Source organism: Notothenia rossii, assembly GCF_949606895.1.
Source record: "Notothenia rossii genome assembly, chromosome: 2".
NCBI lineage: Eukaryota > Metazoa > Chordata > Actinopteri > Perciformes > Nototheniidae > Notothenia > Notothenia rossii.
Window position 1 is genome coordinate 31,735,587 of NC_136904.1, and position 25,619 is coordinate 31,761,205.

The following is a 25,619-nucleotide window of genomic DNA, read 5'->3' on the forward strand; positions in this document are numbered from 1 at the left end:
GTGATATTTAACACATCTGTTAAAGCGTTTTGATAGCAGAAATCCGTTTAAGACATTATTCCATGACGAGGGCCAGATTGAGTGTTGAGAATCCTATGAAACCCTAAACCTGATTTACATCTGAGATGCTGCGCAGCGTCTGCAACTATAGTGTAGCCTAGATAATGTAGATTTAACAATGCAGTTAAATCGCTTATTCTAATAGTATTAAATTGTTTAAAGCGTACTCTTAGCTGCCTGTAGGTGTGTACTCCTGCTGCACTGAAAAACAGAATAAAAGAATAATTTAACATTTTAAGGAGGAGGCTATATTTTTTATATCCTGCATAACAGAAAGAGAGCCTGAATAGACAAGAATAAAGTATCCTCTTTATACTCATTAAGAGTCCCCATATAATGACTGGATCTGTAAAGATTGCTCTTTAATTAGGCAGCTTGCCTCTGCCAAACAAAACAAATTGAAAGGAAAGTGGTCAACATGCAAAATTGATGACTGAGCCTCTTTTGTGGGGGGGACTTTGTGTGTTGCTTGCTTATGAAGTCTAATGCAATCATAAATTGCGTCCCTGGGCCAATCAGCGGGCCGGGGGATGCGGCATGAAAGCGACCCATGTGGAGGACTTTGTTGAGCCCCATTGTTGAGGCTGTCAGCCCTGAGCGGAGGGCCGGGGGGGGGGGGGGGGGGGGGGCGGTGGCTATAAAACTCCTCTCCCCAGAGTGAGGAACCAGAGGAGTTAGCAGCCATTCACACGACTGATTCTCTCCCAGCTGACCTAAGGAGTATCTCTGATTCCACCCAGTGATTTTTTAAACCGGGACCATGATGATCCCAAGCGTCCTCGCGCCTCCAGCCTTCTACCCGGGTCTGTACCGGCCGGCTCTGCCGCTGCACCACGCGCTGCCCTCCGGCTTCTCCAGCCACTCCAGCTTTCTAGTGGAGGACCTGTTGCGGATAAGCCGCCCCACAGCCTTCGTTAACCGGACTGTCCCGTCAATATGCGCCTCCCTGCCCACAGCCACCACCACCCTGTCCTTCAGCAGCGCGCATGCAGAGCGCGCTTTGGCCACGACCGCGTTGACGCGCGAATCGTGCTCGCCTAAAATGTCGAGCAGCAAGGACCCAACTTTTCTCAAGTTTGGCGTGAGCGCCATCCTCGCACCTTCACCAAAGACAGGTGAGAACCCAGACTTCCTGCTTTCAGTTCGTATTGATGTGTTTAACTTTTAGATGGATTTCTGTCATTCAGGAATGATTGTGTAACATGTGTGATGTTCCTCCACAGTGTCCTCACATCCTGCATTCCACAGCCAGCACTCCAAGAGCTTCCCCTTCCCCTACTTTGATGGGACCTTTCACCCCATATTCAGGACTCCTTATTTACCAGGTAGGCTCAACTTTTACGACCCATCCCATTTCAGCCTTCGGGAATCTGTCTGAGCTAATTGCATTTAGATGTAAAACACTCTGGCACCCTGTCAAATATTTTTTTACCAGAGAAGAAGAAATCACTGTCTTATTAATGGGGACCGTTGGCCTCTGCCAGGACCCTGCGCCAACCCCCTAATTAACCAATTATCCCAAATCGTCACGCTCTAAATTTGAGGCGGGGTGGCGAGTTAGAGTCCCCCCTGCTTCCCATTGGGGGCGTTTTGGCATTTCCCTGGCCCCGCGTTTTCCCACAGAGCCCGGGGGGCCACCGGGCCGCTGTTGCGGGCAACAATGCCTTCAGCACCATGACCAATTTGGTCAGCTCCCACCGGGCGAACCACCCACACACCCCGGAGAGTGACTTTTACCAGGGGGGCCAAAGGCGTGAACCAGTCATGCACTAATTTCCCTATTAGGCGCTATTGACTGTGTTCAATATTCTCACAAGACCACATAGCGCGTCGTTGTTCCTGATTCTGCTGCGGCCACAGGGCACATACTGTCAGGGAGACGTCCAGTTAGCAGCGTGCACACAGGCACAGTGTCTCGCACCGTGGGAGTTAAAGTAAAGTTTCTAACTGCATCTGTAATGTCCCAGCCGGGGAAAGTCTGTCCCTGCAGGCCAATAGGACAGGTTACCACTGACCTCCATCCTCTCTGTGCCCTAAACGTTTATTCTCCATGCAGGCCAATCAACGAGTTGAAATAAAGAATAATCTCTTAGAAAAGTCTATAAAGTCGCTAGTCCGTGCTTTCATTCAGGCACATCATAATGGTGATGGAGTCTTTTCATGGGCTCAGCTGAATGTCTCAACAATACAACTCCAGCGTCCTGAATAGCTTTTCGTGTTCATTTAATGAAAATGATTTGAAGGCAAGGAAGAGAAAAAAAACCCCGCCATTCCCCCTACCCCCAGGGCATCAGTATTCTGGTATGCAGTTGTGTTTAGTTTGAAAGTGTAAATCTCCTTTTGTTGCGATAATATATGGCCTTCGCCGCCTGTCCCGAGTCTTTTCTGCGTTAGTTCATTACTACACAATTACCGTTCACGGTTTATTAACTCCTCTATCCGCCCTCACAGGGTTCCTTAAAGGATATGCTACCTCTTTACCATACCAATGCGGTTGGGGTCCGGCCAATGTGCTAATTAGTCACCTCGTGCCATTTCACTCAAAACGGAGACGTATTGCACAGTTCCAAAGGGAAAAAAAAAAACTTCCAATAATAACCAGTTGAGAAGTATAGCCTTAAGGGACATAGGCCTACTTTTTTTTTTTTATTTAGATGCCTGAGGTTTTGAGTTTAGATTTAAAAGGGTCATTTGAGGCAGAAAAGTGGTTGTTTTTTTATTTTCTGCGAACTTTTTTCTCACTAAGATGTTGCAAATATATATTTATTTTCTAACATATTTTATTCTGTTTGTTTGTATTGCAGTATCTTCATCCGTTATTCCCATTCCCGGGACCTTTTCGTGGCCCCTGGCCGCTAGAGGTAAACCCCGGAGAGGAATGCTGAGGAGGGCGGTGTTCTCCGATGTGCAGCGCAAAGCTTTGGAGAAAATGTTCCAGAAACAGAAATATATCAGCAAGCCGGACAGGAAGAAGCTGGCATCGAAGCTGGGCCTGAAAGACTCACAGGTAAAAATCACAAATGTCCAACATGTCGTGCGTAATTTCCACGTAAAGACGCTGTTGTGTGATCCACTGCACCTGACGCAGAGCTCTTCAACTCACAATCTCCTCCTCATCCACAGGTGAAAATCTGGTTCCAGAACCGGCGTATGAAGTGGAGGAACTCCAAGGAGAGAGAGCTGCTGTCCTCCGGGGGCTGTCGCGAGCAGACCCTGCCCACCAAAGCCAACCCGCACCCGGACCTTAGTGACGTAGGCAAGAAGTCCTCAGCCGAGGAAGATGAGGAAGAAGAGTTTGCAAGAGAGAGAACGATTGCAGGGTCCAGCATCTCCTCTCCATCTTTTTCCAGCAAGCACTCGGACTTCTCAATGTCAGACGACGAAGAAATAACAGTATCTTAATTTATTTTAAATATAGAGAATATAACCCCTGTTTTGTTTTCATATGAGACTGTGACCACATCTGTACGAAGCTGCCGGCCTTGAAAGGGACCCCATAGATGTCATTGTTAAAAAAACAAAAAACAATCGTGTTTGTTGCTTCAGGTGCACTGCAGGATCCACTTCTTAGACACAATTTGCTGTTTTGCACAGCTTTGTTCAATTGTACAGTATTTTGTACAATTTTGTATGGACATTTTATGCCAAGAATATTGAGTTCCTTTTACCTTGACCTTGAATAGAGTTGTTTATTGAAAATGTAGCTATTTCGTTAATAATTTATATGAATTTTTTTAATAAGTATGTTGTATTATGTGCTGTATATATGTTTATTTCACACGTTTTGTACAAATACCAAATAAAATTGTGAACATTTCAAAGTCAAGACTATGTGTGTATGTATTTTTATTAAAAAACCTTTTGACAACATTCAATCATAAATAATCATTATTTTTATTAAATCACAATAACTTAAGACTAGTACAGTGAGCCCTGGACAGACCAGTGATGACAAACGGCATCAATCTGCTCTGGTGTAAAGACACTGTACACAAAATACTCCTTTTCAAGTACTGTAACAAATCAGCTAGAAAAAAGTCAACAAAATGCTGCAAGATAATCATCTATTTACAAACTTATGTTACATATCAAAAAATGTACATAGCAAAGAAGGCTAAACATTCATTGAGTTTGTGAGTAATAAACTGACAGACTGGTCAAATGCTTGGACAACATCCACACTCCTCAGGCTCTACTGAAGACAGACAGAGAATCAGTCTCTTTGTGCTTACAAGGACCATAACAGAGTGTGTCTAAAGCTACACAGACACACCCGGACAAGAACATGGGCCACAAATCTGAAAAAATCCTCACAAATATAGTTCCATGCTGTATGTCTCAGCAGTGCTGAAAAAGTAGGGATCTAGCGCATCAGATTTGGGCTTCCATTGGGAGTTCAGAATGAGTGTTGCATAGGGTCTGAGACAAAAACACTGAACGCGATGGAAGCCGCGCTACAAGATGTGACCCCGGATTTAATCGTATATGCCTGCCCTTCCCAGAAGGCAGTCAGGGGGGTTTAAAGCAAATAAAAGGACAATATTCTTTATATTCTAAGCCACATGGCAAACTGTTTTAACATTACCATCCAACCACAAGTACCTTTATACTTCAGATTAATTATATCACTATAAACAAAGCAGCATACACTAGTTTTTACTTAATTAGTTCAACATGTTTTTCAGTTTTATCATCACAAATCACATAAAACAGACTGCACAGTCAAAGGATGGGGATGAGGTATAAAATCAACATGTCTTAAGCGTCCCTTCCCCAAACAACCTGCAACACGTTCTGATTTGGAGCACCATAACACATCTATATATTTTTTCTTTCTCGCTAGCGGTCCAAATATTTACACCAGCTTCACAGCACTGGGTCACACATGCATACGAATTATTTTGAAACCGAAAGTACTGCCTCTCATTCACGCCTTAATCGCATGGCATCGGTGTCAGATATGATGAGAGGTCGAGGAGAGTCGACTCGGAGCCCTGTGAGTTTACAGCCATTTAGACAAATAAAGGATCGGCTGATGCTCATAGTCTGTTAGGGAAAAGAGTAAGGCATTGTTTGTTAGGATTCAGTCCAGCACCAAGAAAAGAGACTTTGTGCTACAGCCGCCTGTTTGGGCCAGTGTGCATGGAGATCTCCGAGGATTATAAGGTGATCCAAGCAAGGACTTATAAATAGTAGAGACATTGTTGGTTTGTTACACAGAAAGATACAAAACAGATCGAAACGGGTAAATCTAACCATAGTGAATTTTATTTTCCCAATTAGTGCCCTTACCTCCTGAAAGTCTTGTAAAGGGAATTTATAAATTAGATCTTGTCTTTGACTTTAAATGTCGGAGTTAGTAGTGTTTTAGTTGGGTTTTGGCCAAATAAAATGATGTATTTAATGCATATGTTGTTCTGCACTATTTCAAAGGCACTGCTTTCTGGTAGAACAACAGTGTCTCAGCTATCAGGCTGAACATCAGAATTAGAATACCTGTATTAGTCCCACAGAGGGGACATTTACAACATGCAAACAAATCAAAGGATTGTAGTGAGTATTGTTGATTCAATTGTCTGAGCTTGTCTTTTTAATTTTGAAGATGTTTCCACATTCTTCGCTCTGGTGGTGAAGCAGTGTTTGCAAAACCTCCTTGTCACGTTGTTTGTATCATGGATTTGCACATAAAAACACATCATTTAAGTCCACACAGGCCTTTGTAGATTTAACTCAAAAACCTTCAGATGTACCTGTAATTAGTGTTCTCTAATAGCCTTTCCATCTTATCTTAATGGGCTATTACTATTTCTTTAAACTCAAATGTGGCTGTGATAAATTAAGGATGTAATTAAATATCTCTCTGAGTGAGGACTTAACATTCACTTTGCCTCGAATTATCCTCCAACTATAACACAGGCAGCTACAGTCATAGAGGAAGAGGAGGAAGCTGCTGGCTGTTCCTCCATCCCAGCAGCCCTCCTCTGTGTTCTCAGCAGCTGGTAGCTCAGAAACAAGGGTCTGTGTCGCCCCCATCAGGCCGCGGAGGAGCACTGCGGCTGGGCAGCGTCTCCGCCTGAAGATCTGCTCCTGTGGCTCAGAGAGGGTTAAAGAACTCCTGGCTGCTGATGGCTGATGACGGTGATGATGACGCCTCACAAACAGTGGCAGGCTGTGTGCTTTTTATTCTGTCTTTCTGAAGTAGATCTCAGGCTCCTGACAGAGGAGCCCCGGGCCACAGCGGTGAAACAAATACAAATAAAAATAACAGCGCAGTGCAGCAGAAATGTTCATTGCCCGTTTTCTGAAATGCAAATCTTTTTCATCTCTTCTTTTCTAATAATTGGGTTACCTGCACCCAAATTAAGGTGGCTGGATTTTTGCGGCATGAAATTAGATATATAAGTTTTCACAGTTCTTATAAAAAGTTCCTCCTGAAAGCCAGTGTTGCATCACAAGGTGGACTCCAGCGACGTGTCCAGGATGTCGTCCTGGTGGCTGTTGCTGTTGGAGTCGCTGTCGTAGCTATGAGGGCTCGATGACGTTGCCGCCTCCTTCAGACGCATCAGCATGTTCATCTGTGGACAGAAACACAGCTTTACAACTCAGTTCCCTTAAAGAAATACATTCAGGGTCCAAATGCTAGCTTTAGATCTCTGTAGCGAGCCAGGAAGCTAAGAGTAAAGTTTCACATTGTAACTTCTTATGTAATTTATAAAAAGAATACAGTGTGTCTCTGCTCACCAGGGGGTCTGCGTCGCTGTCGCTCTGTGGCGGCTCCTTCCGGACCCCTTCTCTTGGGGCAGAGTATCCATCGAAGCCCACGTCCTCTGGGCGGAGCTGCAGCAGCGGGGGCCAATCAGCCGGGGTGGACGAAGCTGACCAGGGGTAGCTGTCAATCACAAACACAGCCGGGTCCTCCCACGCTGCCCTGCGGCCGTACAGCTACGGAGAGACACGCAATGTTACATTAAACATACTGGTCTGTCATAATAGATGGCACAGTGAAGTATGTGGTAGAAAAATATAAAATATAATAAAATAAATAAAATAATTCTGTAAAATATCATACAAAATTACAGTATAGTATATCGTAGAAGACATTTCATAAAATAGTCAGAGTGTAAAGTATGTCCTTAAACTGTCATACAATGTAAAATGTATTTGTATCAGATTCCTGCTAGTTCTTTTTCAAACTTGCTTTGCTCACAGTGCAGAACCATGCATTCACTTTTATTTAGCCTTGCCGAACTAATGGTTATTTCTAAATACAAATGTTAAGTATTTGAGGTGGAGATTAAATGCAGCCTATCTGACCGTGTAAGGAAAGCGTTTACTGAACTCAGCCTTTGAGCTTTCTTCCCTTCTACTCTGCTCCGGTTATTAGCTGCTGCATAATTCAATCAGATGCTAATTACATGCAGATTAAGAGAACAAATTAAATCCATTTCACTTTGATGAACATAAATCTGTCGTCTGAGAGGGCAAATCTGAACGTTTGTATCCACCTCAGACTCATTACACTTCCATTTTATTCATTTGTATTCCTTAGACATGCCTGCCGGTTGTCAAATAAAGTCTGTTTAGTAATTATTTTTGCTGTAAAATTATTCTGTCATTTTCCATGTGTGTGTGTGTGTGTGTGTGTGTGTGTATGTGTGTGTGTTACCTGCAGTCCCTCTCGTACGGCCTCCAGCATGTAGGGGATGATGGAGTAGTTCCAGAGGTCAGTGAACCAAACCCTGGATCCCTCCACGTCCATGGGACAGGACAGGAAGAGACGAGGTCCTGCACGCCACGGGGCAGAGAGTTAAGACACTAATGTTTTCACACATTATTTTAAAGACTCTCCTGTGAATTGTGCATCTTGCTCTTACCGATGGTGACGTCAGAGGAGCTGTGCGTCTCCAGGAAGCGGTTCAGGTGGTGCCACACCCGCGGGATCCAGTCGATGATCCTCACCAGCTCCATGTTGCGTGTCCGGCTGCCGATCTCCGTCTCGATCAGCTTCCGCCTCAGGAAGCGGCCGAGGAAGCCTTTCACCGGCTCCACGTGGTTAGCGCACAGCACCCACCTGATCAGAGAACACACATGTGTATCATGAAGGACAGTTTCCACCACGTTGACATTTATTTTCAGAAAATGTCCAATATCCAGCTGCTCCTTAGGTGCCGGATATCATCATCAGTTTACCTGAAGTTGTGGTGAAGCTGCAGGTTGGGGGCGGAGGATGTAGCCTGGCTCATGGTGCCAATAATGTAGGGGCTGAAAAGATGGAAAATCAGAGGTTACATGAGTCCATTGCATATGCACATTTAAAAAATAGTAATTAAGTGATTTTTAAGACCTTTGTAATACCTCTTTAAGAGAAAAAATACTTCTACTGCAAAAACAAATTAACAAACTAGCCCAAACGATTTTATTGGTAAAATCAAATAAAAAAAGAACCCCTCCCCATCTACATTGTAAGAGATTTTTACTTTTAATATCAAAAACAACATTTAGGATGGTTCAGGACTTTTTAAGGATCAGCATCTTTTCAGCCCTTTCTCAGTAGTTGATTAATGGTTGTGTATCCAAAAGTTGCAGCAGAATGTGTGTGTGTGTATGTGTATGTGTATGTGTGTGTGTGTGTGTGTGTGTGTGTGTGTGTGTGTGTGTGTGTGTGTGTGTGTGTGTGTGTGTGTGTGTGTGTGTGTGTGTGTGTGTGTGTGTGTGTGTGTGTGTGTGTGTGTGTGTGTGTGTGTGTGTGTGTGTGTGTGAACTGACCAGTGCTGGAAGTTGCAGTTGAAGACTCCGTTGAAGATCTCTCCCAGTGAGCTGACGTGGTGCAGGTTGTCCAGGATGACCACCAGAGGGCCTTCCACACCCCCCACACCGCTGCACTGCTCGGCCAAACCAGACAGGTACTGACGCAGCTCCTGAAGAATGGATGTTTCAATACAAGAGTCCAGGGAAAACACCAAAGCCTTTTTGGCTGAAAAATCCAAATCTCTCCAAAACATAGCTGTGTTCTATTTGCCATTGACTGAAACTTTAAAAGATGCAAGCACAGAGAATACTGAATGTGCATTTACCTTGCTGGACTTGTGGTCCACGTTGAAAGTGACGACAGCGTGCGGGGTCAGGGGTCGGCCGTCCAGCAGCAACAGGTGTCGAGACAGCTGATTGGCCAGGTAGGTCTTCCCTGTTCCGCTGGGGCCCGACAGGATGACGCGGCGGTGCTCCTTCAGCAGGGAGACGTAGCGCTGCAGCATGGGCTTCGGGATCAGAGTGTCGAACACCAGCGAGTCCACACCCTCACTCCTCACACCTGCAACAAAATATGTATATTAAATATTTTTACTTTATTCAATTTCATTTTCTCTTCTTACTGCAGTCTTTTATTTTTATTCAAATGTGTATCCCCACCTGGGATAAATAAAGTATTTTGTTAACTTTTGTGACTGGGGCAGCTTTTCTCTGTAAGAAGTTTTCATACGGGAAAGCAGAGAATAATATTTTGGTCTATATGAGGTGCTGGTACCTCTGAGCTGGATGTTGATGGTGTTGCTGTCCCCCACCAGGTATCCGCAGGGCAGCAGCTCGGGGGTGTGTGCAGCGCGAGCCAGGCTGGGCCGGTGAATCTCTCCGATGTTGTACCCCTCCACGCTGTCAGAGCTCAGGCCCAGCTGGCTCAACGGGTCCACATGGGTGATGTACTCCTGGAGGAGCAAAAGTCTCAGCATTTAAACTATGTTTTGTAAAGTTTCCAAAGAGGACAAAACTTGAAATGTTTTTGCTGAACATAAACATATTTCAGAATGTAATTAAGAAAGAAAGGTGCTTTTAAACAACTCAACAGGAACCCTGACAAGAACTAAAAGACCTAAAAGTGTTTCAGACACTGTCTACTCTGGTTTGATATTGCTTTTATTCCTGTGTTATTCCTTATGTTTACCTTGAAAAGCCGTCGGACCACTCCATCCAGGACGTCCCACTTGGTTTTACCACTCACACCGATGCAGCCAATCAGAAAATGGCGAAGCGGGCCCTCCTGCGATACAAAGGCATGTTTGGTTTTAGATGTGTAAAAATCCTTCAGGTACAATAATAATCCTACCCAATAACAAGTCGTTTTTGAGTTTTCCAAACAGGTCTCACCTGCTCGTCCAGGCTGACCACCATCTTCACGTGCCGCCCCTCCTTCCTCGACCCCCCCTCTCCGCAGGTGTCGTCCAGCAGCATGTCTGACAGGAAGCAGAGCAAAGTTAGACAAGGTTGGGACATTTTCAATGGAAAAGGCAAGGGTTCATCTGTGATTTGAAAGACTCAAATGTTATCCATCTACGAAATCCCGTCACTGCAAAAAGACACTACACTAACAGATTTTCAAAAAACATTCAAGTTTAATTTGACTTGATGTCCCATGTGTTATCCTTGACATGGGGTTGAGGAATCTTCTGTATCTCAGATTGATGTAGCAGGAGTGTTACCCAGGCTGGTGGACTCGCTGGTGGTCAGGTTGAGGCTGTGCTGGGGGAGGCCCGGCCCCCCTCCCTGGGCCTGGCTATGTTTGTGAGAGGGAGGGGAGGAAGAGATGGAGGCCTGGGAGCCCATCCTGCTGCCCTTATTCTCCACCTTCAGACGGTCATTCTCCACCTTCAGCTTCTCGATCTGCAGCTGCACACACACACACACACACACACACACACACACACACACACACACACACACACACACACACACACACACACACACACACACACACACACACACACACACACACACACACACACACACACACACACACACACACACACACACACACACACACACACACACACACACACACACACAAAATTGTAATGAATTCTGAACTTAGTATAGCTCCCCCTTCAGGCCAATTTATGTTAATTTAAGTCAGTTTAGTGCTTAAACGTGTTATTTCCAATTTCTGGAAATGACACGTTAATAAAATCAAACTCTAACCGTGGGCACTGTCAAAATAAACACTTACAATTTAGTGGGTTGCAAACTAAGAGAAGCAAATTAGCTTGTACTTTTAAGCAGTAAGCACATTAATACTTTAGAGGGAGACTCTAAAGTGAAGAATAGTAATTGCTGCAACATGATTGTTCAGCAATGACTTTGTGTGCCCTGTTATTCAGTGCTGACTAATCCTTTAATGGGAAGTTCCTTAACTAATAGTTTTTATATTTGTATGTGTGCAGACCTGCATGCGGTTCATGGCCTCTCGGAGCTGGTCCAGCTGATGTGCGGAGCTGAGAGCCTCCAGGCGGATATCCGTCAGCTTCATCTCCTTCTCCCTGAGCTCGCTGCGCAGCTGCATCACCGTCTCCGCCTCGCTGTCCAAACAATCCGACAATCTGTGCACACACACAAACGCAGCATAACATGTTTAGTGTGAAGAAATATTGTGATTTAAGAAGAATTTGAAAGTTGTTCACGGACATGACTTCATGTATAAGCCCTAGTCTACGTACAGCGAGTTGGAGTGTGTGGTCCTGAGCATGTGGCCGGAGGCTGTGCTGCCGTTGCGGGGCAGCTTGGGGGAGGAGGGCAGCGACGAGTCCGTCATCTCCTCGATGTCGGAGTGGGAAGAGGCTGACTTGGGAGATTTCTTCTTGCTGAACGCTTGTTTGAAGGAGCTTCGAAGCTGCAGGAAGAAAACAGAGGAGAAAAGAGAAACAGTGAGCAGGGGAGGGTCACACACACCGAGAAACACACTGCAGTGAGGAAGAGGAGGATTGTGCTGGGGAGAGTGGAGGAAAAAAGCTGTGAAAAAGGAAGTGAGTCACAGGGAGAAAAGGAATTATGGGTAGACTGTCTTATAACTTGAGCTACAGCTCTATGCAAAGGTGGAGCATTGTTTTTTTTGTCAATAAAAACTTTTTAACTATAATTGTTTGGAATATTGTGAAACTGATAAAACCAGGTTAAATAAACTGGATACAAAATTGGATATAAGTCAATAAGAAATATTAATTTAGAGTAAGGACATATTTAAAAAATGCATGATTAATTAATTTTGTTATTTGCTAGCTTTTCTTTTATTTGTGCTAAGCGGACAAGTCTTTGAATTTTTTGTGACATCTTTATGGATTTGTTGTCTTTAAACATCTTTGTAGCTTTACTGACAGGCTCTCAACATTATGTCACATCAAAACCCTGTTTCTGGCAGTGTTCAACTATTTTCTGATGGATATGTCCTTTCAAAAGCTGGCTCAAGTTTCATAAGAGCAGTTTTCAGGGAGGAGCAGTGTTGGGGAGGAGAGGACAGGCACTACGTTGGCAGCAGAGGACAGAAGGAAAAACGAAAAGAGGTTAGTAACCTAGAGAGAGTGCGGGGGTTACGCAGCTCAGATTTCACACAGCGTACCATTCTTACCTCATAGACCTGCCACATGAAGTGAAGCAAAGGAAGACAGAGAGACAAAACAGCACGTGTTCATATGGGTGTGTTAATGCGTTATGGAGGGACAGAGATTAAACCGGACGGACCGGACCCGTACGAGACGGAAGCTGATTTTAATTTGACCTGTAGGCAGCTGCACGGAGACGCTACTTCACCACCACCGTGACACAGGGTCTTTCATGATCCATTATATACTCTAAAACATACACTGCCCCTATACACTCCACATCATACTCTGCACCTGTATGGAGCCTCCTGTGGGGTCTCCTCCACAGACTGACAGCTGGAGGCACATCCACACACAGAAGGGGTGTTTATTATCACTGTAACCTAAAGCAGGAAACTCTACACGGCTCTTAATAGCTACAACAAAGCACGGCAACATCAGGATCAGATAGAGACCACAGGCGGTTAACACAACATCGCTTCAGTCTACGGGGGTTGACAGAGAGGGGAAAAAAAGTGGCATACGTCTTCATCGTCATCCCGGATTTGTCCTCCGGTGCACAAAAGAGTCTTTCCACAACAAAAAGGAAAAGTTTGTGAGTATGTTAAATGTATTTAGTATGATCACTAGTAAGAATGAGCTGACACTAGAACTAGACACTAGCCAGTAAACATTGATTTGGTCATTTTACAGGTCTAGAGGAGAGTATTACAACTACATTTAGTCAATTGTAAATTATGTTTTTTGACCTGAAAATCACCAAATCAATCACTACATTTTATTCAACAGGACTGTATTTAGATCCGTAGTGTATTCACCTTATCCCCAGAGAAAGTTCCCTAAATAGATAGATAGATACATGTGAGAAAAAGTGACACAGACACACATACAATTACACAAAGAGACAAAGAAAAAACCACCATGAGTCCAGCAGGCTGCTTATTAGTAGCTAATCACACACAGAAAGCTATTAGATTTTTAAGGTGACGTTCTTTTTTTATTCCCAGCATCTTACCCAGTTCTTCTTGTTCTTCTTCTTGTTTATTGCATCTGCGTCCAGGTTGGAGCCCACGCTGGAGTGGCTGGTGGCGCTGGCGACGCTGCTGACGCTGTCCGAGGAGTGCTGCCTCCTGATGCGGAGGTCCGGCTGCTGCTGCTGCTGGGGGGAGCCGCCGGTACCGCCCGCTGAGGAGGCACGGGGGGGGGGGGGGGGGGGGGAAATGAATTTGATTAACTTTCAAATATCAATTAGTCAGAGTTCTCCCCTTCTGATATGATAGAGGTTTTCTTGGACTACAGAAAACAGGCTTGTTCATAGTTATTAGATAATGAGGGTGCCTTTCTCCTGCTTCAATAATCCCAAGAGTTTCAAATGTTTTCCCTCCTGACAGGGGAACATATAAACACTGTCTTAAGCTCAAAACTACAGCAACTTATTGATGAATTGGGAACCTTGACACATTTACATTAAGTATGTGACCATCTATGTTTCATGTTTCCTGTAGATATTGAATTGCTCTTTTTACTGCAATTTTAGTGTACAGTTTTACTATTATGCTGCTGTGTTGATTGAATTTGTGTAACTCTGGCACAACAATTTCCTTCGGGATAAATAAAGTCTTATCTTATCTTATTAAAAAGTCTGTTTAGCAATCAAATATTGTTGCTGCTGCTGCTGAGAGAATGTGGGATATTCTTTGTAAAATGTTCCCTATAATAAACTTTCTCATAGACCTGTCACAAAAAAGTGCAAAAGGATATTTTGAGCACATTCTGAACAGTAATATAATAAAGAAAACACAAAATATAAATGTCTTCGTATTTCCATAAACAATGTCTAAAATAAGATCCCTTTTTGGCGCAGTGTCTCCGTACCTGTCCTGTCCCCTCTGTGTGTGAGTTCAGGTGTGTTGATGACTCCGTTGATGGCGGCCTGAGCCACAGCATTCTGTTTCTTCAGCAGCTCGATGGTCTTCTTCAACTCGTTCAGCTCAGAGTCCTACACAGAGGAGATAACAAGAGGATGAAAGCAACATCTCCGTGACTTTAAATGTGCACCATGATAAGTGTAAAGCCCAGTCTGTTATGAAAGAAGATGAGCTGTGTTTACCTTCTGCTCTGCTGTTAAGGTGAGACTCTTCAGTCTGATGGTCATGTTCCCAAGACTCTGTTCAAACGCTGCCACCAGGTGAGCCTGCAGGAGGAACAAAACAAAATATAAACCAGGTTAATGTTTGACATTCGTGAAAAGCTCACATGTACCCAACACTTAATGTTCAATAATATAGAATTCCCAACTCGAATATATACAACAGCATACGGTTTATTCAAAAACACAATTCCTCTAATCCCAGAACCTAATCAGCTGTCCAAAAAAGAATCCGTCAGGCACACTTCAGCCAAATATAACATACAATTTACGACTTTGAGTTCAGAAAATCAAACTCAACAGTCTACATACAGCATCAGATGAAAAAGTGAGAGCTTTCAACATAAAAGCTACAACCTTGGGGCTAAAACCATGTTTTAAAGCTCTAAACCCAAATATGACGTCAGTTTAAACTAAATGAAAACATAACCATTTACAAATAATTGTGCAAAAATAATTGCCCCCTATGATAAATGATTATCCCCCTGTGGGGCAGCTTTGGACAGTTTCCCACACTACCAACCCTGACATCATCTGAACCATAATCAGTCATTGGAGAGAGACCTATTCATTCATGCTCATGATGACATGAAGTCATCTTTTGGTAAACCACTATTCACTATAGTTTCACTATCTGCCCTAACTTGATTTGACATATTTCTGGCTCACATAGTGTGCAGGTAGTGTTAGAATTAATTGCCTTCGTGACAAAGTCATACAAAAATAACAGAAAGACTTTGTGGTGAGTACAAACAAGCAGATTCAAATTGAATGTACATGACAAATAATTACTCTCACACTAATAATGCATTATTTTGCGTGCAACATTGCTTTGGTTGTTAAAAACAAACACGGAACATAGGGGTGAATGAGTTCATCCATTAGTATATTGTAATAGGCTTTAGAGGAATATGAACGATGAGCTGCTGCCTGCAGAGAGTGTGTGTGAGTAGAGTGTTGACTGATGTGTGTTTAAAGACCAGACTTCTTGCTGCAGAGGATGCTCTTAGATTCCGGGCCTCGGGGCTTTGAGGCGTGTTCAGATCATTCATCATCCGTCTGAGGCCCGCGGATAATCAAATATTTGAACAGATAAAGCCCCACCCTCGCATCTCATGACCCCCCACTGCTAACTCTTCTCTCTGTGTTTTTCTTTCCACACCACGCCTTCATGTATCCAGGCGTCGTTAGCTGTAAATCTTCTGTCCACATCTGCCACTGTCCCTCCGCAGTGTGCTGAGACTTGACTCGACTGTAATCTAACACCTTCCCTCCATATCTCTAATCCACGGTTTAACCACCAGCGTGCTCAGGTGGAGATTACAAGCAGAGCGTGGTGAGACTTGTGCAATACAGAAGGTAGGGTGGCAGGAGGGATCGTGTCTGGAGACGCTTTAAGAGATGTTCTGATGGTTCTGCCAGATGTGAAAGTACAGCTTCTGGGAGTAAAGTGCTCGGCTGGAGCTATCTGCTGAGTGTTTGATGAGGATCTCTAAATGTACTCGCGTGTTTGGGAATTGTTTGGTTGCTGGAGAGCGATAGAGTGTCACCATTCACAGGTTGTTTTTTCAGCCTGCTTCAAGGCATATTTTCTGAAATTATTAAAATAAATAAATAATATCATTTCCATTTGCGACATAAAGTTGAAATGTGTAACAGATTCCTTTTCATAGATAAAAGCAGAGCGTTATTTTAATGATCATTTTTTTCATTTTGTATTTCATAGCTTCATAAAAAGGCAACCTTGTATGACAACTTTTATGACAATTTTGATCCACACAATTATTTAAAATGTAATATAAACCTCAACGATAAGGTGATATCAAATAATATAAAAACACATATTTTGGGCAAGTTTCACAGCTTTTGTATATTTGGTTGATTAAATTAATTGCACGGTAAACACTAGAAGGAACCAATGTCCATTTACCTTTTTGAGGAGTGTCTGTGTGTGTGTGTCTGTGTGTGTGTGTGTGTGTGTGTGTGTGTGTGTGTGTGTGTGTGTGTGTGTGTGTGTGTGTGTGTGTGTGTGTGTGTGTGTGTGTGTGTGTGCCTGCTCACTCACGTTGGCGCTGAGCTGCGTCGTCAGGGCGGAAACCTTATCCTGGGAGGCGTCCAGCTCCCGACGCAGTTTGCGGATCTGAGGACGCAAAACAGGCACGACTTCAAAAAACACAGAGACAAAAGCATCCATACCTGTTCCATAAAAACATGCAATGCCAAATGCACACATACACATGCATCCAGACACACGATGAAAGAAAAAACGGTGGCAACAAATGAGGGAGGCTCCAAGATTGAATCTCTGATTATGTTCAGGTTAAGAGATGAAACATAAAGGATCGTAGATGAATGCAGGAGCACATACAGGTGTAGGAACAAGAGCCTGTTCCAGGGTCAGTCACAATACAGTTACACGTGTAACTAGATACACATGTGAAGGTGCCCCCATGTTCCAACAAGTCCCGCCACTGCACATAGAAAATTAAAGAAACATCCGATAGAAGTGAGGGGGGCGGGCTGAAGCTTACCTCCGACTGAGACTTCTCCTCATTCTGTAAAAACAAACATCAGAAGAAAGAAAATCATTAGAGGAGGCACTGATGGAATTGTGACATGCTTTAATGAAAAGGAAGAGCAGTTGAAGCTGCCGCAGGTCAGACCGCACCGCGCACATGTCCTGACTCCTCTGTGATTTATTAGCTACATGGAGACCAGCTGTATAAACCGTGGAGGAGATTGTCTGGTGTAATGTGTCTGGAAAGCAGAGATATCCTCCTGAAGGCATTTCACTCGTGTGTGTGTGTGTGTGTTTGTGAGAGAGAATCCCATTGTCTGCATACGCTGCACGCAGAACAATAGAAAGAAAAACAGGTAACCAAACGCATACGGATTGAGAGCAGGCAAAACAAACGCTCACACGAACACAACACACCCTGCTGCTGAAAACAGAGAAACATACAACACCTGCATTTACATATAAACAAGCTGCAACGGGCGCTAAAACGCCATCTGGAAGTGTTTCTCGTAACCTCACTGGAGGTGTTTTTACAGCTTTTATAGTGTGTGGTCAGTTTGTTGGTTACATTTAAACACACACATCAGTTTATTTTGAGCTCACGTTAGATGTCAGTTTAACGCTTTTAATGTTGCTAAAATGTCTTACTTTGGTGCCATCCAGTGTTTGTGTCAATGATTGTCTGCATAACACCAAAGACGTTGGTACTGCTTGTTTGTTAATTAGCAGGATATATACAAATATTCTTGAAGTTGTCTAAATGATTTCAACCAAACTTGGAGAAATGTGTCAAGTGTTAAGATTTTGCTGAATATAAAGTTTTCTTAAGGATTTTCAAAATTCTGCTTTTACATCACAACATATGGGGCACATTGATCCCACTATATTTGTCCACTTAATGCATTCTGTAGAAAGGTCCCTTGACATTTGTGTCACAATAAAATAACCAGTTAATAAAAAGGTTTTAGCTGAATCCATAATCACCATTTGAAGGCTTGTGGAAGCGCTGAATGGAGCGATTGTGAAAGATGCAATAAAGCAGCTCATCTGATGATACATTATTTTACCTGTGGTTCCAGCAACCACGTAAACAGGTTTCATCAGCCTGATGTGTCTGTGCATGTATTGCTGTGTGTAAAATACATGTGTTCTGCCCACATGGCGTAGTACTGCACACCCAAACAGAGCTGTCAATCCCAAACACAGGACAAGTTGATCCTAGATACACAAACAGAGCAGCCTGTCTGTCTTGGAAACGCAGACATAACACAGAGATCTCACTCTGATGCAAAAGCCTGGACCCGGACTTTACAAATACAAAACAATCCCGTGAGTTATCAACATGAAGAACACATGGGATTTACAAAGAAAACAAACTACAGGAATTGGAGGTAAAGTAAAAAAATCAAAACAAATTAAATAATTAGATCGGCTTTTAAGATATAAGGGTTTTTAAAGCACATTAATCAACAGCCTCAGTCACACCTTTTACCTTAGTTTATGGATAAAGAAACAGAAACATGGGATTATATCTTCCATGTAATATTTTCACTACAGCCGTTTCTTACTCCAACAGAGCATAAATAAATATCAGAATGAGGTATTCTAAAATCGTCCTCCTTCCTACCGTTAGTTGCCAGGGCGTGACGGTGCCCGTCAGGGATAAAGTCGCCATCATATTTGCGTCCACCCTCTCCCCCCCTTCTTACTTAAAAAATGTGACTCTCTGGCTCAAAGGAGCAGCCAGTCCCGGGGAGAGATTCAAAGTCTGAGTGTTTCTGCTACACCTGCCGAGGTGAGTAGCCCGGCCCACAGAAGTGTGGGGGGGGGGGGGGGGGGGCTATGCTGTTAACACCGGGCTCTGATTAGCTACTGTGTGTACATGTGGGCTGTCCCAAGTGTTGGAGTCAGATATCTGGATGGATTAGAGTGTAAATGTGTAACAGCTTACTTGCCAGCTCAAATACTCAATATTTCATAATTCCATAGGCAAACGCAGAAACAGGTTGCACTGGACTCTTCATGAACTGTGGAGACATCAGAAGCGATGTGATTTTGCTTTGCTTTCTCAAACAAGGCGGTTCAATCATTTTACAGATCTGTGTTTATTTGTATTTCTCTCTTTTTTGCCTTTTTCAGTGCTACTTGACAATAACAGTTTTTGCTAAAGAAGGAGATTGTTAGATGTTGAGACCTAGGGCATGATATGAAGCAAAGATTTTGCTCGGAATTGAACCGGAGATCTTGTGGTCAGATGGTATGTGCCCTTCCGGAGCGGGATATTTAAAGTGGAAAAATAAACTTAGCAGACCTCACTATGGGACAAACACTACGCAAAAAGTAATGTTATCTAAAATAAAAACTTCTAAACATGATCAGTATTGAAGCTATACATTGCACAAGGATTCAAAAATAATTCACATAAGTCTGATTAACTTAAAATGGACCTGTTGTGTACTCACTGTAGAGTAAATGGAGGAAGTGCTGGAGACCAGAGACAGGGATGATCCATGAACTATAGAGACAAAAACCACAAGCAAAAGTGGGGATTAGAAAGTACATCCATACACACAACAGCACCATGATTATCATCAACCCCCCCGACACAAACCACCCACTCCGCTCCAATCCTTCCCAGCCAACACATATCCTCTCAGTGTTCCCACTTCCCGCCTCCTTTCTGAACGTAATGACTGCAGCTCTGCGCTCATAAAGATAAAAGCCCCACACGTTACAGTCGGACTGTGGCACAGCTAACGACAGCCTGAGCATTACTCTGTTAATGACTCATTCACTAATCACACATCAGAGGCCGGGACACAACGCAGCACTGTTTCCTGCCTGGGAGCAGATCAGAAAGGATCAGCAGCGGCGTGATGTCATCAACCACACGGAGAGTCCGGGCTGATCCCAGCCGATGTATTCATTCATTCACCTCACAGGGGGGGCACACATTGGTTTGCTCACTTTTATCTGAACGTTGGTCTAGACAGCAAGGTGTGCTGGGAGCCACATGAAAAGGAGAATATTTATTTAGGTTCACTTCTGTCTGGTTTGAACTTTACTCAACGATTTTTTGAGACTTTTGAAAGAAAATAAAGGAAAGGTATTCTGATAATGGATGAATGTTTCTTCTTATTTAATTGTTTTCCAATGGCATTTCCTTGGCCATGTTTCTATGACATGAGGATAGCTGCTCTTCTATGTTATATATGAAAGTAAACTGAATGTTATTGGGTTTTAGATTGTTGGTCAAATACATGTCAAGAGGTTTTTGTCAACAAAAGGATCCTAAAGATTTCAGAAAATAATATGCTGTTTTTTTAAAGTGACTCACATTTCTTCCTGGGTAGTTTGGACAATACTCATTATAGTATTGTATTGCAAAATGTTTTTCTGGGATCTTGTGAGATGTTATCATCAAACTGGTACAAACACGTTTGCCAGTCATGTTTTCATCAAACATGCTTTGGTGCTTTTTGGAATTATAGGGTAATTTGTTTTGTTTTATTATTTGTGGAAATGTCCTAGGGTTTCTTGCTTTTTTCTGACAAACATATGATCTCTAAATTGTTCTGATTTCCAGGTTGTGCTGTTTGACATTTTATTGTTGGTACATGTTTACTTGTTGAGTTAGTTTTGAGAATCTGTGCTTTTTTCACTTTACACTGCGAAAGGGACGCTAGGGAGTATAAAAGTCAACATGAGAATTGTACATAATTGATTTGTTGAAAGGAATTATTGAATTTTTTTTATAGATTTGGTTTTCATCTGCGATTATGTAAATATTACTATTTGTTGCACACAATATACTATTTGTTGCCTTCCACAGTAAGGAAATAGGAACATAAAGTTATAGCTAAATACAAACACCATACCTCTCAGTTTGATTATCTATCTCTATGGGATAAGAACATCTCCTGTAAATATTGTAAAACATGGTTTCTACAGACTAAAGGGGAAGGTGAGCATATATAAAGGGGAGTGGGTTAGGGTGCGGGCGGAGGGATGAAGTGACAGGCCTGACAAAGTGTTGGTGGATGATGTGACTTCTGTCCTGTCCATCTAACAACGGTTGTGTAACTCTACCCCTTAGAAACATACACATATACACACAAACTGCAGACCAACACACATTAAACAAAGAGAGAAAGTTGTGTTGTGTGTCATCACATCTCTCTCACTGTGATCCCTGTAATTATCTCCTCCTCTGTAAGGGAACACAGAGTCACGGAGCTGGAAAAAGAGTTAGATATGCTTGTAGGGGGCGCAGTAATAATACGTCTGCGTGTCTGTGTTATTGTGCATGTACACATTAGGTGTTGCTACCTGTGCTTTTATCTAAGCTTCACAATATTAGGTGAGGCTCAGGCGTGTCTTTTAAAGATGAGTACAATAGATGAGTGACAGCCCATATACATGATTACACAAAACAGTGACCCTCCATATACGTAATGCTTTATTTAAAGGAACATCTAGACATACAAACTCAATTGTGTTTCCAACAGTGAGGAATCATGTATGTTGAATGTCTTTCTTGGTTATAACTAAACTTGTTGTCAACCACAGTTTATGCAGAGAATATAGAAACATTTAAATATTATTCTGGGAGCTTTTAAGTTGGTCCCTGGATTTACCATGTTCTTAAAAAACATGCAAACAGCTGATCTCCTGAGGCACATTTATAAAACCAGTTTCGGTGTCACACGATTTGCTCTTCAACTCTTTGACCGTCTGTAATGTTGCTCTTCCCTCAGTTTTTATTCATATCCCTTAAATTTGCAGGACACGATACGTCTTCGGATCTTTATACTGTTAGTCTCTGTATGTTTAACTGCACTTATGTATTAACTACATTTCCCAAAAATAATCTATTGACAACCTTGAAAGAAAGTACACTTTTTTGATTGACCTGTTTATCACACAGTTGTGTTATCATGATTTTTTGCCCAATAATTGTAAAGAAAGTCTTGTAATAATAATAATAATGGGTTTAATTTATAACGCACTTCATATCTGATTTCAGATCCCGAAGTGCAAAATGACTTGGTATTAATTGTATACAGGACTGTCTCAGAAAATTAGAATATTGTGATAAAGTTCTTTATTTTCTGTAATGCAATTAAAAAAACAAAAATGTCATACATTCTGGATTCATTACAAATCAACTGAAATATTGCAAGCCTTTTATTATTTTAATATTGCTGATTATGGCATACAGCTTAAGAGAACTCAAAAATCCTATCTCAAAAAATTAGAATAGTTCCTCAGACCAAGTAAAAAAAAAAGATTTATAACAGCAAAACACAATCAAACATTTGAAAATGTCCATTAATGCACTCAGTACTTGGTTGGGAATCCTTTTGCACGGATTACTGCATCAATGCGGCGTGGCATGGAGGCAATCAGCCTGTGGCATTGCTGAGGTGTTATGGATGCCCAGGATGCTTCAATAGCGGCCTTTAGCTCATTAGCATTGTTGGGTCTGGTGTCTTTCAGCTTCTTCTTCACAATACCCCACATATTCTCTATGGGGTTCAGGTCAGGGGAATTTGCAGGCCAATCGAGGACAGTAATGCCAAGGTCAGTACACCAGTTACTGGTGGTTTTGGCACTGTGGGCAGGTGCCAGATCATGCTGGAAAATGAATTCCTCATCTCCATAGAGCTTTTCAGCAGACGGAAGCATGTAGTGCTCTAAAATCTCTTGGTACACAGCTGCATTTACTCTGGGCTTGATGAAACACAGTGGACCAACACCAGCAGCTGACATGGCTCCCCAAACCATCGCTGACTGTGGGAACTTCACACTGGATTTCAAGCAACTTGGATTTTGCTCCTCTCCAGCCTTTCTCCAGACTCTGGCGCCTTGACTTCCAAATGAAATACAAAACTTGCTTTCGTCTGAAAAGAGGACTTTGGACCACTGTGCAACTGTCCAGTGCTTCTTTTCCTTAGCCCAAGTCAGACGCCTCTTCCGTTGTCTTGAGTTCAGAAGTGGCTTGACCATGGGAATACGGCTATTGTAGCCCATTTCCCGGACACGTCTGTGAACAGTGACTTTTGATACCTGGACTCCAGCTTCAGTCCACTGTCTTTGAAGCTCCCCCAAATTCTGGAAGCGATTCTTCTTCACAATGCTGTTAAGGCTGCGGTCATCTCTCTTGGTTGTGCAGCGTTTCCTGCCACATTTCCCCCTTCCAACAGACTTTTTGTGGATGTGCTTTGAAACTGCACTCTGTGAACAGCTTGCTCTTTGAGAAATTTCTTTTTGTGTCTTACCCTCCTGATGGAGGGTGTCAATGACGGTCCTCTGGACAGCAGTCAGATCAGCAGTCTTCCCCATACTTGTGATTTAGTTTACTGAACCAAGCTGAGTGTTTTTCAAGGCTCAGGAAACCCTTGCAGGTGTTTCGAGTTAATTAGACGATTCAAGTGATTCGTTGAACACCCTACTAGTATACTTTTTCATGATATTCTAATATTTAGAGATAGGATATTTGAGTTTTCTTAAGCTGTATGCCATAATCAGCAATATTAAAATAATAAAAGACTTGCAATATTTCAGTTGATTTGTAATGAATCCAGAATGTATGACATTTTTGTTTTTTTAATTGCATTACAGAAAATAAAGAACTTTATCACAATATTCTAATTTTCTGAGACAGTCCTGTACATTGTCATTTATTGTGGATATTGCATTTTATTTAAATACAAGTCTTGCAACTTCAGCTGTTTAACATTATTTAGGGTGTCAGGCTGTATTCTTCTATTGAGAATATGTTGTTGTACACAATAATACAACTTACCCCCCACCCACCTAATCATAGTCTGCAACAGTGCTGTGTTTCTATAGGCCTGAGGATTGAGCAGACGGCAGCGGAGCACCCTCTCCTGAGCGGGGAGTCTGCCTGCTTGTGGGAAAACCACGGCAGGGTACTTTTCGCAATAACCAAGCTTACTAAAACAAAGCAGCAGCAAAGCTGATTATGGATTTCTAAAGGGAATAGGAGCGGTTGTAATCCGTCCTAATGTTCTCCAAACAAATGGAATAAGTGTTATTTTGGCACAGGGATGTGGAATAAAGCAGGGGAGGCTTCAGAGTCATAGAGAGACAGGGGAATGCAGGTATTGGTAAATAATTACACTGTAATCACGATTTACATCAAGAATCTGAGGACCAGGCCCAGGACTCAGAGTCCTTATATTCATCCATCCTTTGCTTGTCTCCTCTTACCTTCCTCGAAGCCGTCCCTGAAGGAGCCCGATCTGCTCATGGTGCGCGTCTTCTCGTCAAGAGACATGCACGAGTTCCTCAGGCGGTTATCGCTGCTGGGGTCAAAGGAGACTTCATGATTGGTCAGGCTGTTGTTGCGCAGACTGGCGAGGTTTATCTGAGCTGCTGAGGTGGGGCTGGATGCTGTGAGAATTAAATGTGAAATTATTTATATGTTTATTTTTTCAACATTTTACACATTTTACTTGTTGATTATTCTATAAAATGTCAGAAAACTGTGAAAAACGGAATTTCCAATATTCCAAGGTAACACCTTGGAAACTCCTGATTTTGTCTGACCAAAGCCAAAAGATATTCAGTTTAGGGCAGTATGAAACAGAAGAAAACAAAAAACCTCACATTTAAAGATGCTAAATCAAGAGAATGTTTGCTTTATTAATGTCTTATGTCATTAATCGATCAATTTTCTGTGGATCTACTGATAATATTCCATATAATGATAAGCCAAACCGTAAAAAAATGCCACCTGCTAATTATCAACCTCTTGATGGCAATGCAGTTTGAATAAACACTGAGTTTAGAAATTGTTTCCAAGCTTTACATTTTCTCTGCTAACGGAGTAGAAATGATCTGTGTGTGATCGAAGTGAAAACACAAGGAGTGCTGGGTTTGGATGGAGTGTGTGTGGCGTACCGAGCTGTCCGAAGTTGAAGCGAGTGCCGGAGGGGGAGGTGAGGCTGGAGCTGGGGGAGAACGGGGAGTTGCCGACTGATTCCTGCAGCCCGCTGGTGGAGTGGGAGCGCAGCCAATCACGGGCCTCCTCGTGGCTTCGCAGCTGCGTGGATGGGCCATACCTACAGGAAGTTAAAGACAAGGTTGAAGTGGAAGCGAGGACACAACACAGAACAAGTGCAGGGTGGATTTTTGCGTTCTGACAGGACAAGATGATTCAGATTTGTCAGTCTTTTTGCAATCAGTGAGGTGGATTTTCTTCTCTTAAAAAGACTGATTAGTAGCCGGGATCTAACACTATGAATCAGGACACCGAAACAAGGAATTAAAACAGTGGGAACATTGATTGATTCTCATTTGTGAGCAACACAAACTGGGGAAAAAAGCAGAAAGGAAGCCAAAGAAATATTTGAGCCACCAAATCAGGCCCGCTACAACACAACACAGTGACAGCTCTGTACCACCACAAAGTGACATGCCTCGTCACAGAAGCACAACACAACAACACATGTGCCAAGTGCCAAACAAAAACATCAAAAGCATTTTTTTAAAGCATGAGCAC

The 25,619-nt window shown here is 42.7% G+C and overlaps 2 protein-coding genes across 7 annotated transcripts in view; one reads left to right on the plus strand and one right to left on the minus strand.

Annotated features, from left to right (window-relative positions):
• The first annotated feature begins 744 nt into the window (after window positions 1–744).
• Window positions 745–3,755, plus strand: dbx1a (developing brain homeobox 1a). Its single transcript, XM_079666602.1, has 4 exons — window positions 745–1,175; window positions 1,284–1,385; window positions 2,865–3,067; window positions 3,184–3,755. The coding sequence occupies exons 1-4, from the start codon at window positions 821–823 to the stop codon at window positions 3,460–3,462; spliced, it is 939 nt and encodes a 312-aa protein (XP_079522728.1). The 5' UTR covers window positions 745–820; the 3' UTR covers window positions 3,463–3,755.
• Window positions 3,756–3,930: 175 nt separating this feature from the next.
• Window positions 3,931–25,619, minus strand: part of nav2a (neuron navigator 2a) — a 236,575-nt gene continuing 214,886 nt past the window's right edge. For 4 of the 6 annotated variants that reach the window (XM_079666824.1, XM_079666822.1, XM_079666820.1 and 1 more), the window contains 22 exons: window positions 25,019–25,179; window positions 24,326–24,508; window positions 19,552–19,604; window positions 17,103–17,126; window positions 16,637–16,711; window positions 14,533–14,616; window positions 14,298–14,421; window positions 13,438–13,607; window positions 13,241–13,261; window positions 11,544–11,716; window positions 11,273–11,426; window positions 10,533–10,719; window positions 10,201–10,286; window positions 9,998–10,093; window positions 9,584–9,761; window positions 9,135–9,370; window positions 8,827–8,978; window positions 8,251–8,322; window positions 7,935–8,131; window positions 7,727–7,845; window positions 6,802–7,002; window positions 3,931–6,635 (listed from right to left, as the gene is read on the minus strand). In XM_079666824.1, the coding sequence (XP_079522950.1) occupies window positions 6,510–6,635; window positions 6,802–7,002; window positions 7,727–7,845; window positions 7,935–8,131; window positions 8,251–8,322; window positions 8,827–8,978; window positions 9,135–9,370; window positions 9,584–9,761; window positions 9,998–10,093; window positions 10,201–10,286; window positions 10,533–10,719; window positions 11,273–11,426; window positions 11,544–11,716; window positions 13,241–13,261; window positions 13,438–13,607; window positions 14,298–14,421; window positions 14,533–14,616; window positions 16,637–16,711; window positions 17,103–17,126; window positions 19,552–19,604; window positions 24,326–24,508; window positions 25,019–25,179 (2,872 nt within the window). In that variant the 3' untranslated portion in view covers window positions 3,931–6,509. The remainder of the gene's footprint in view (window positions 6,636–6,801; window positions 7,003–7,726; window positions 7,846–7,934; window positions 8,132–8,250; window positions 8,323–8,826; window positions 8,979–9,134; window positions 9,371–9,583; window positions 9,762–9,997; window positions 10,094–10,200; window positions 10,287–10,532; window positions 10,720–11,272; window positions 11,427–11,543; window positions 11,717–13,240; window positions 13,262–13,437; window positions 13,608–14,297; window positions 14,422–14,532; window positions 14,617–16,636; window positions 16,712–17,102; window positions 17,127–19,551; window positions 19,605–24,325; window positions 24,509–25,018; window positions 25,180–25,619) is intronic. The other 2 variants (XM_079666825.1, XM_079666821.1) reach the window with 1 other exon arrangement.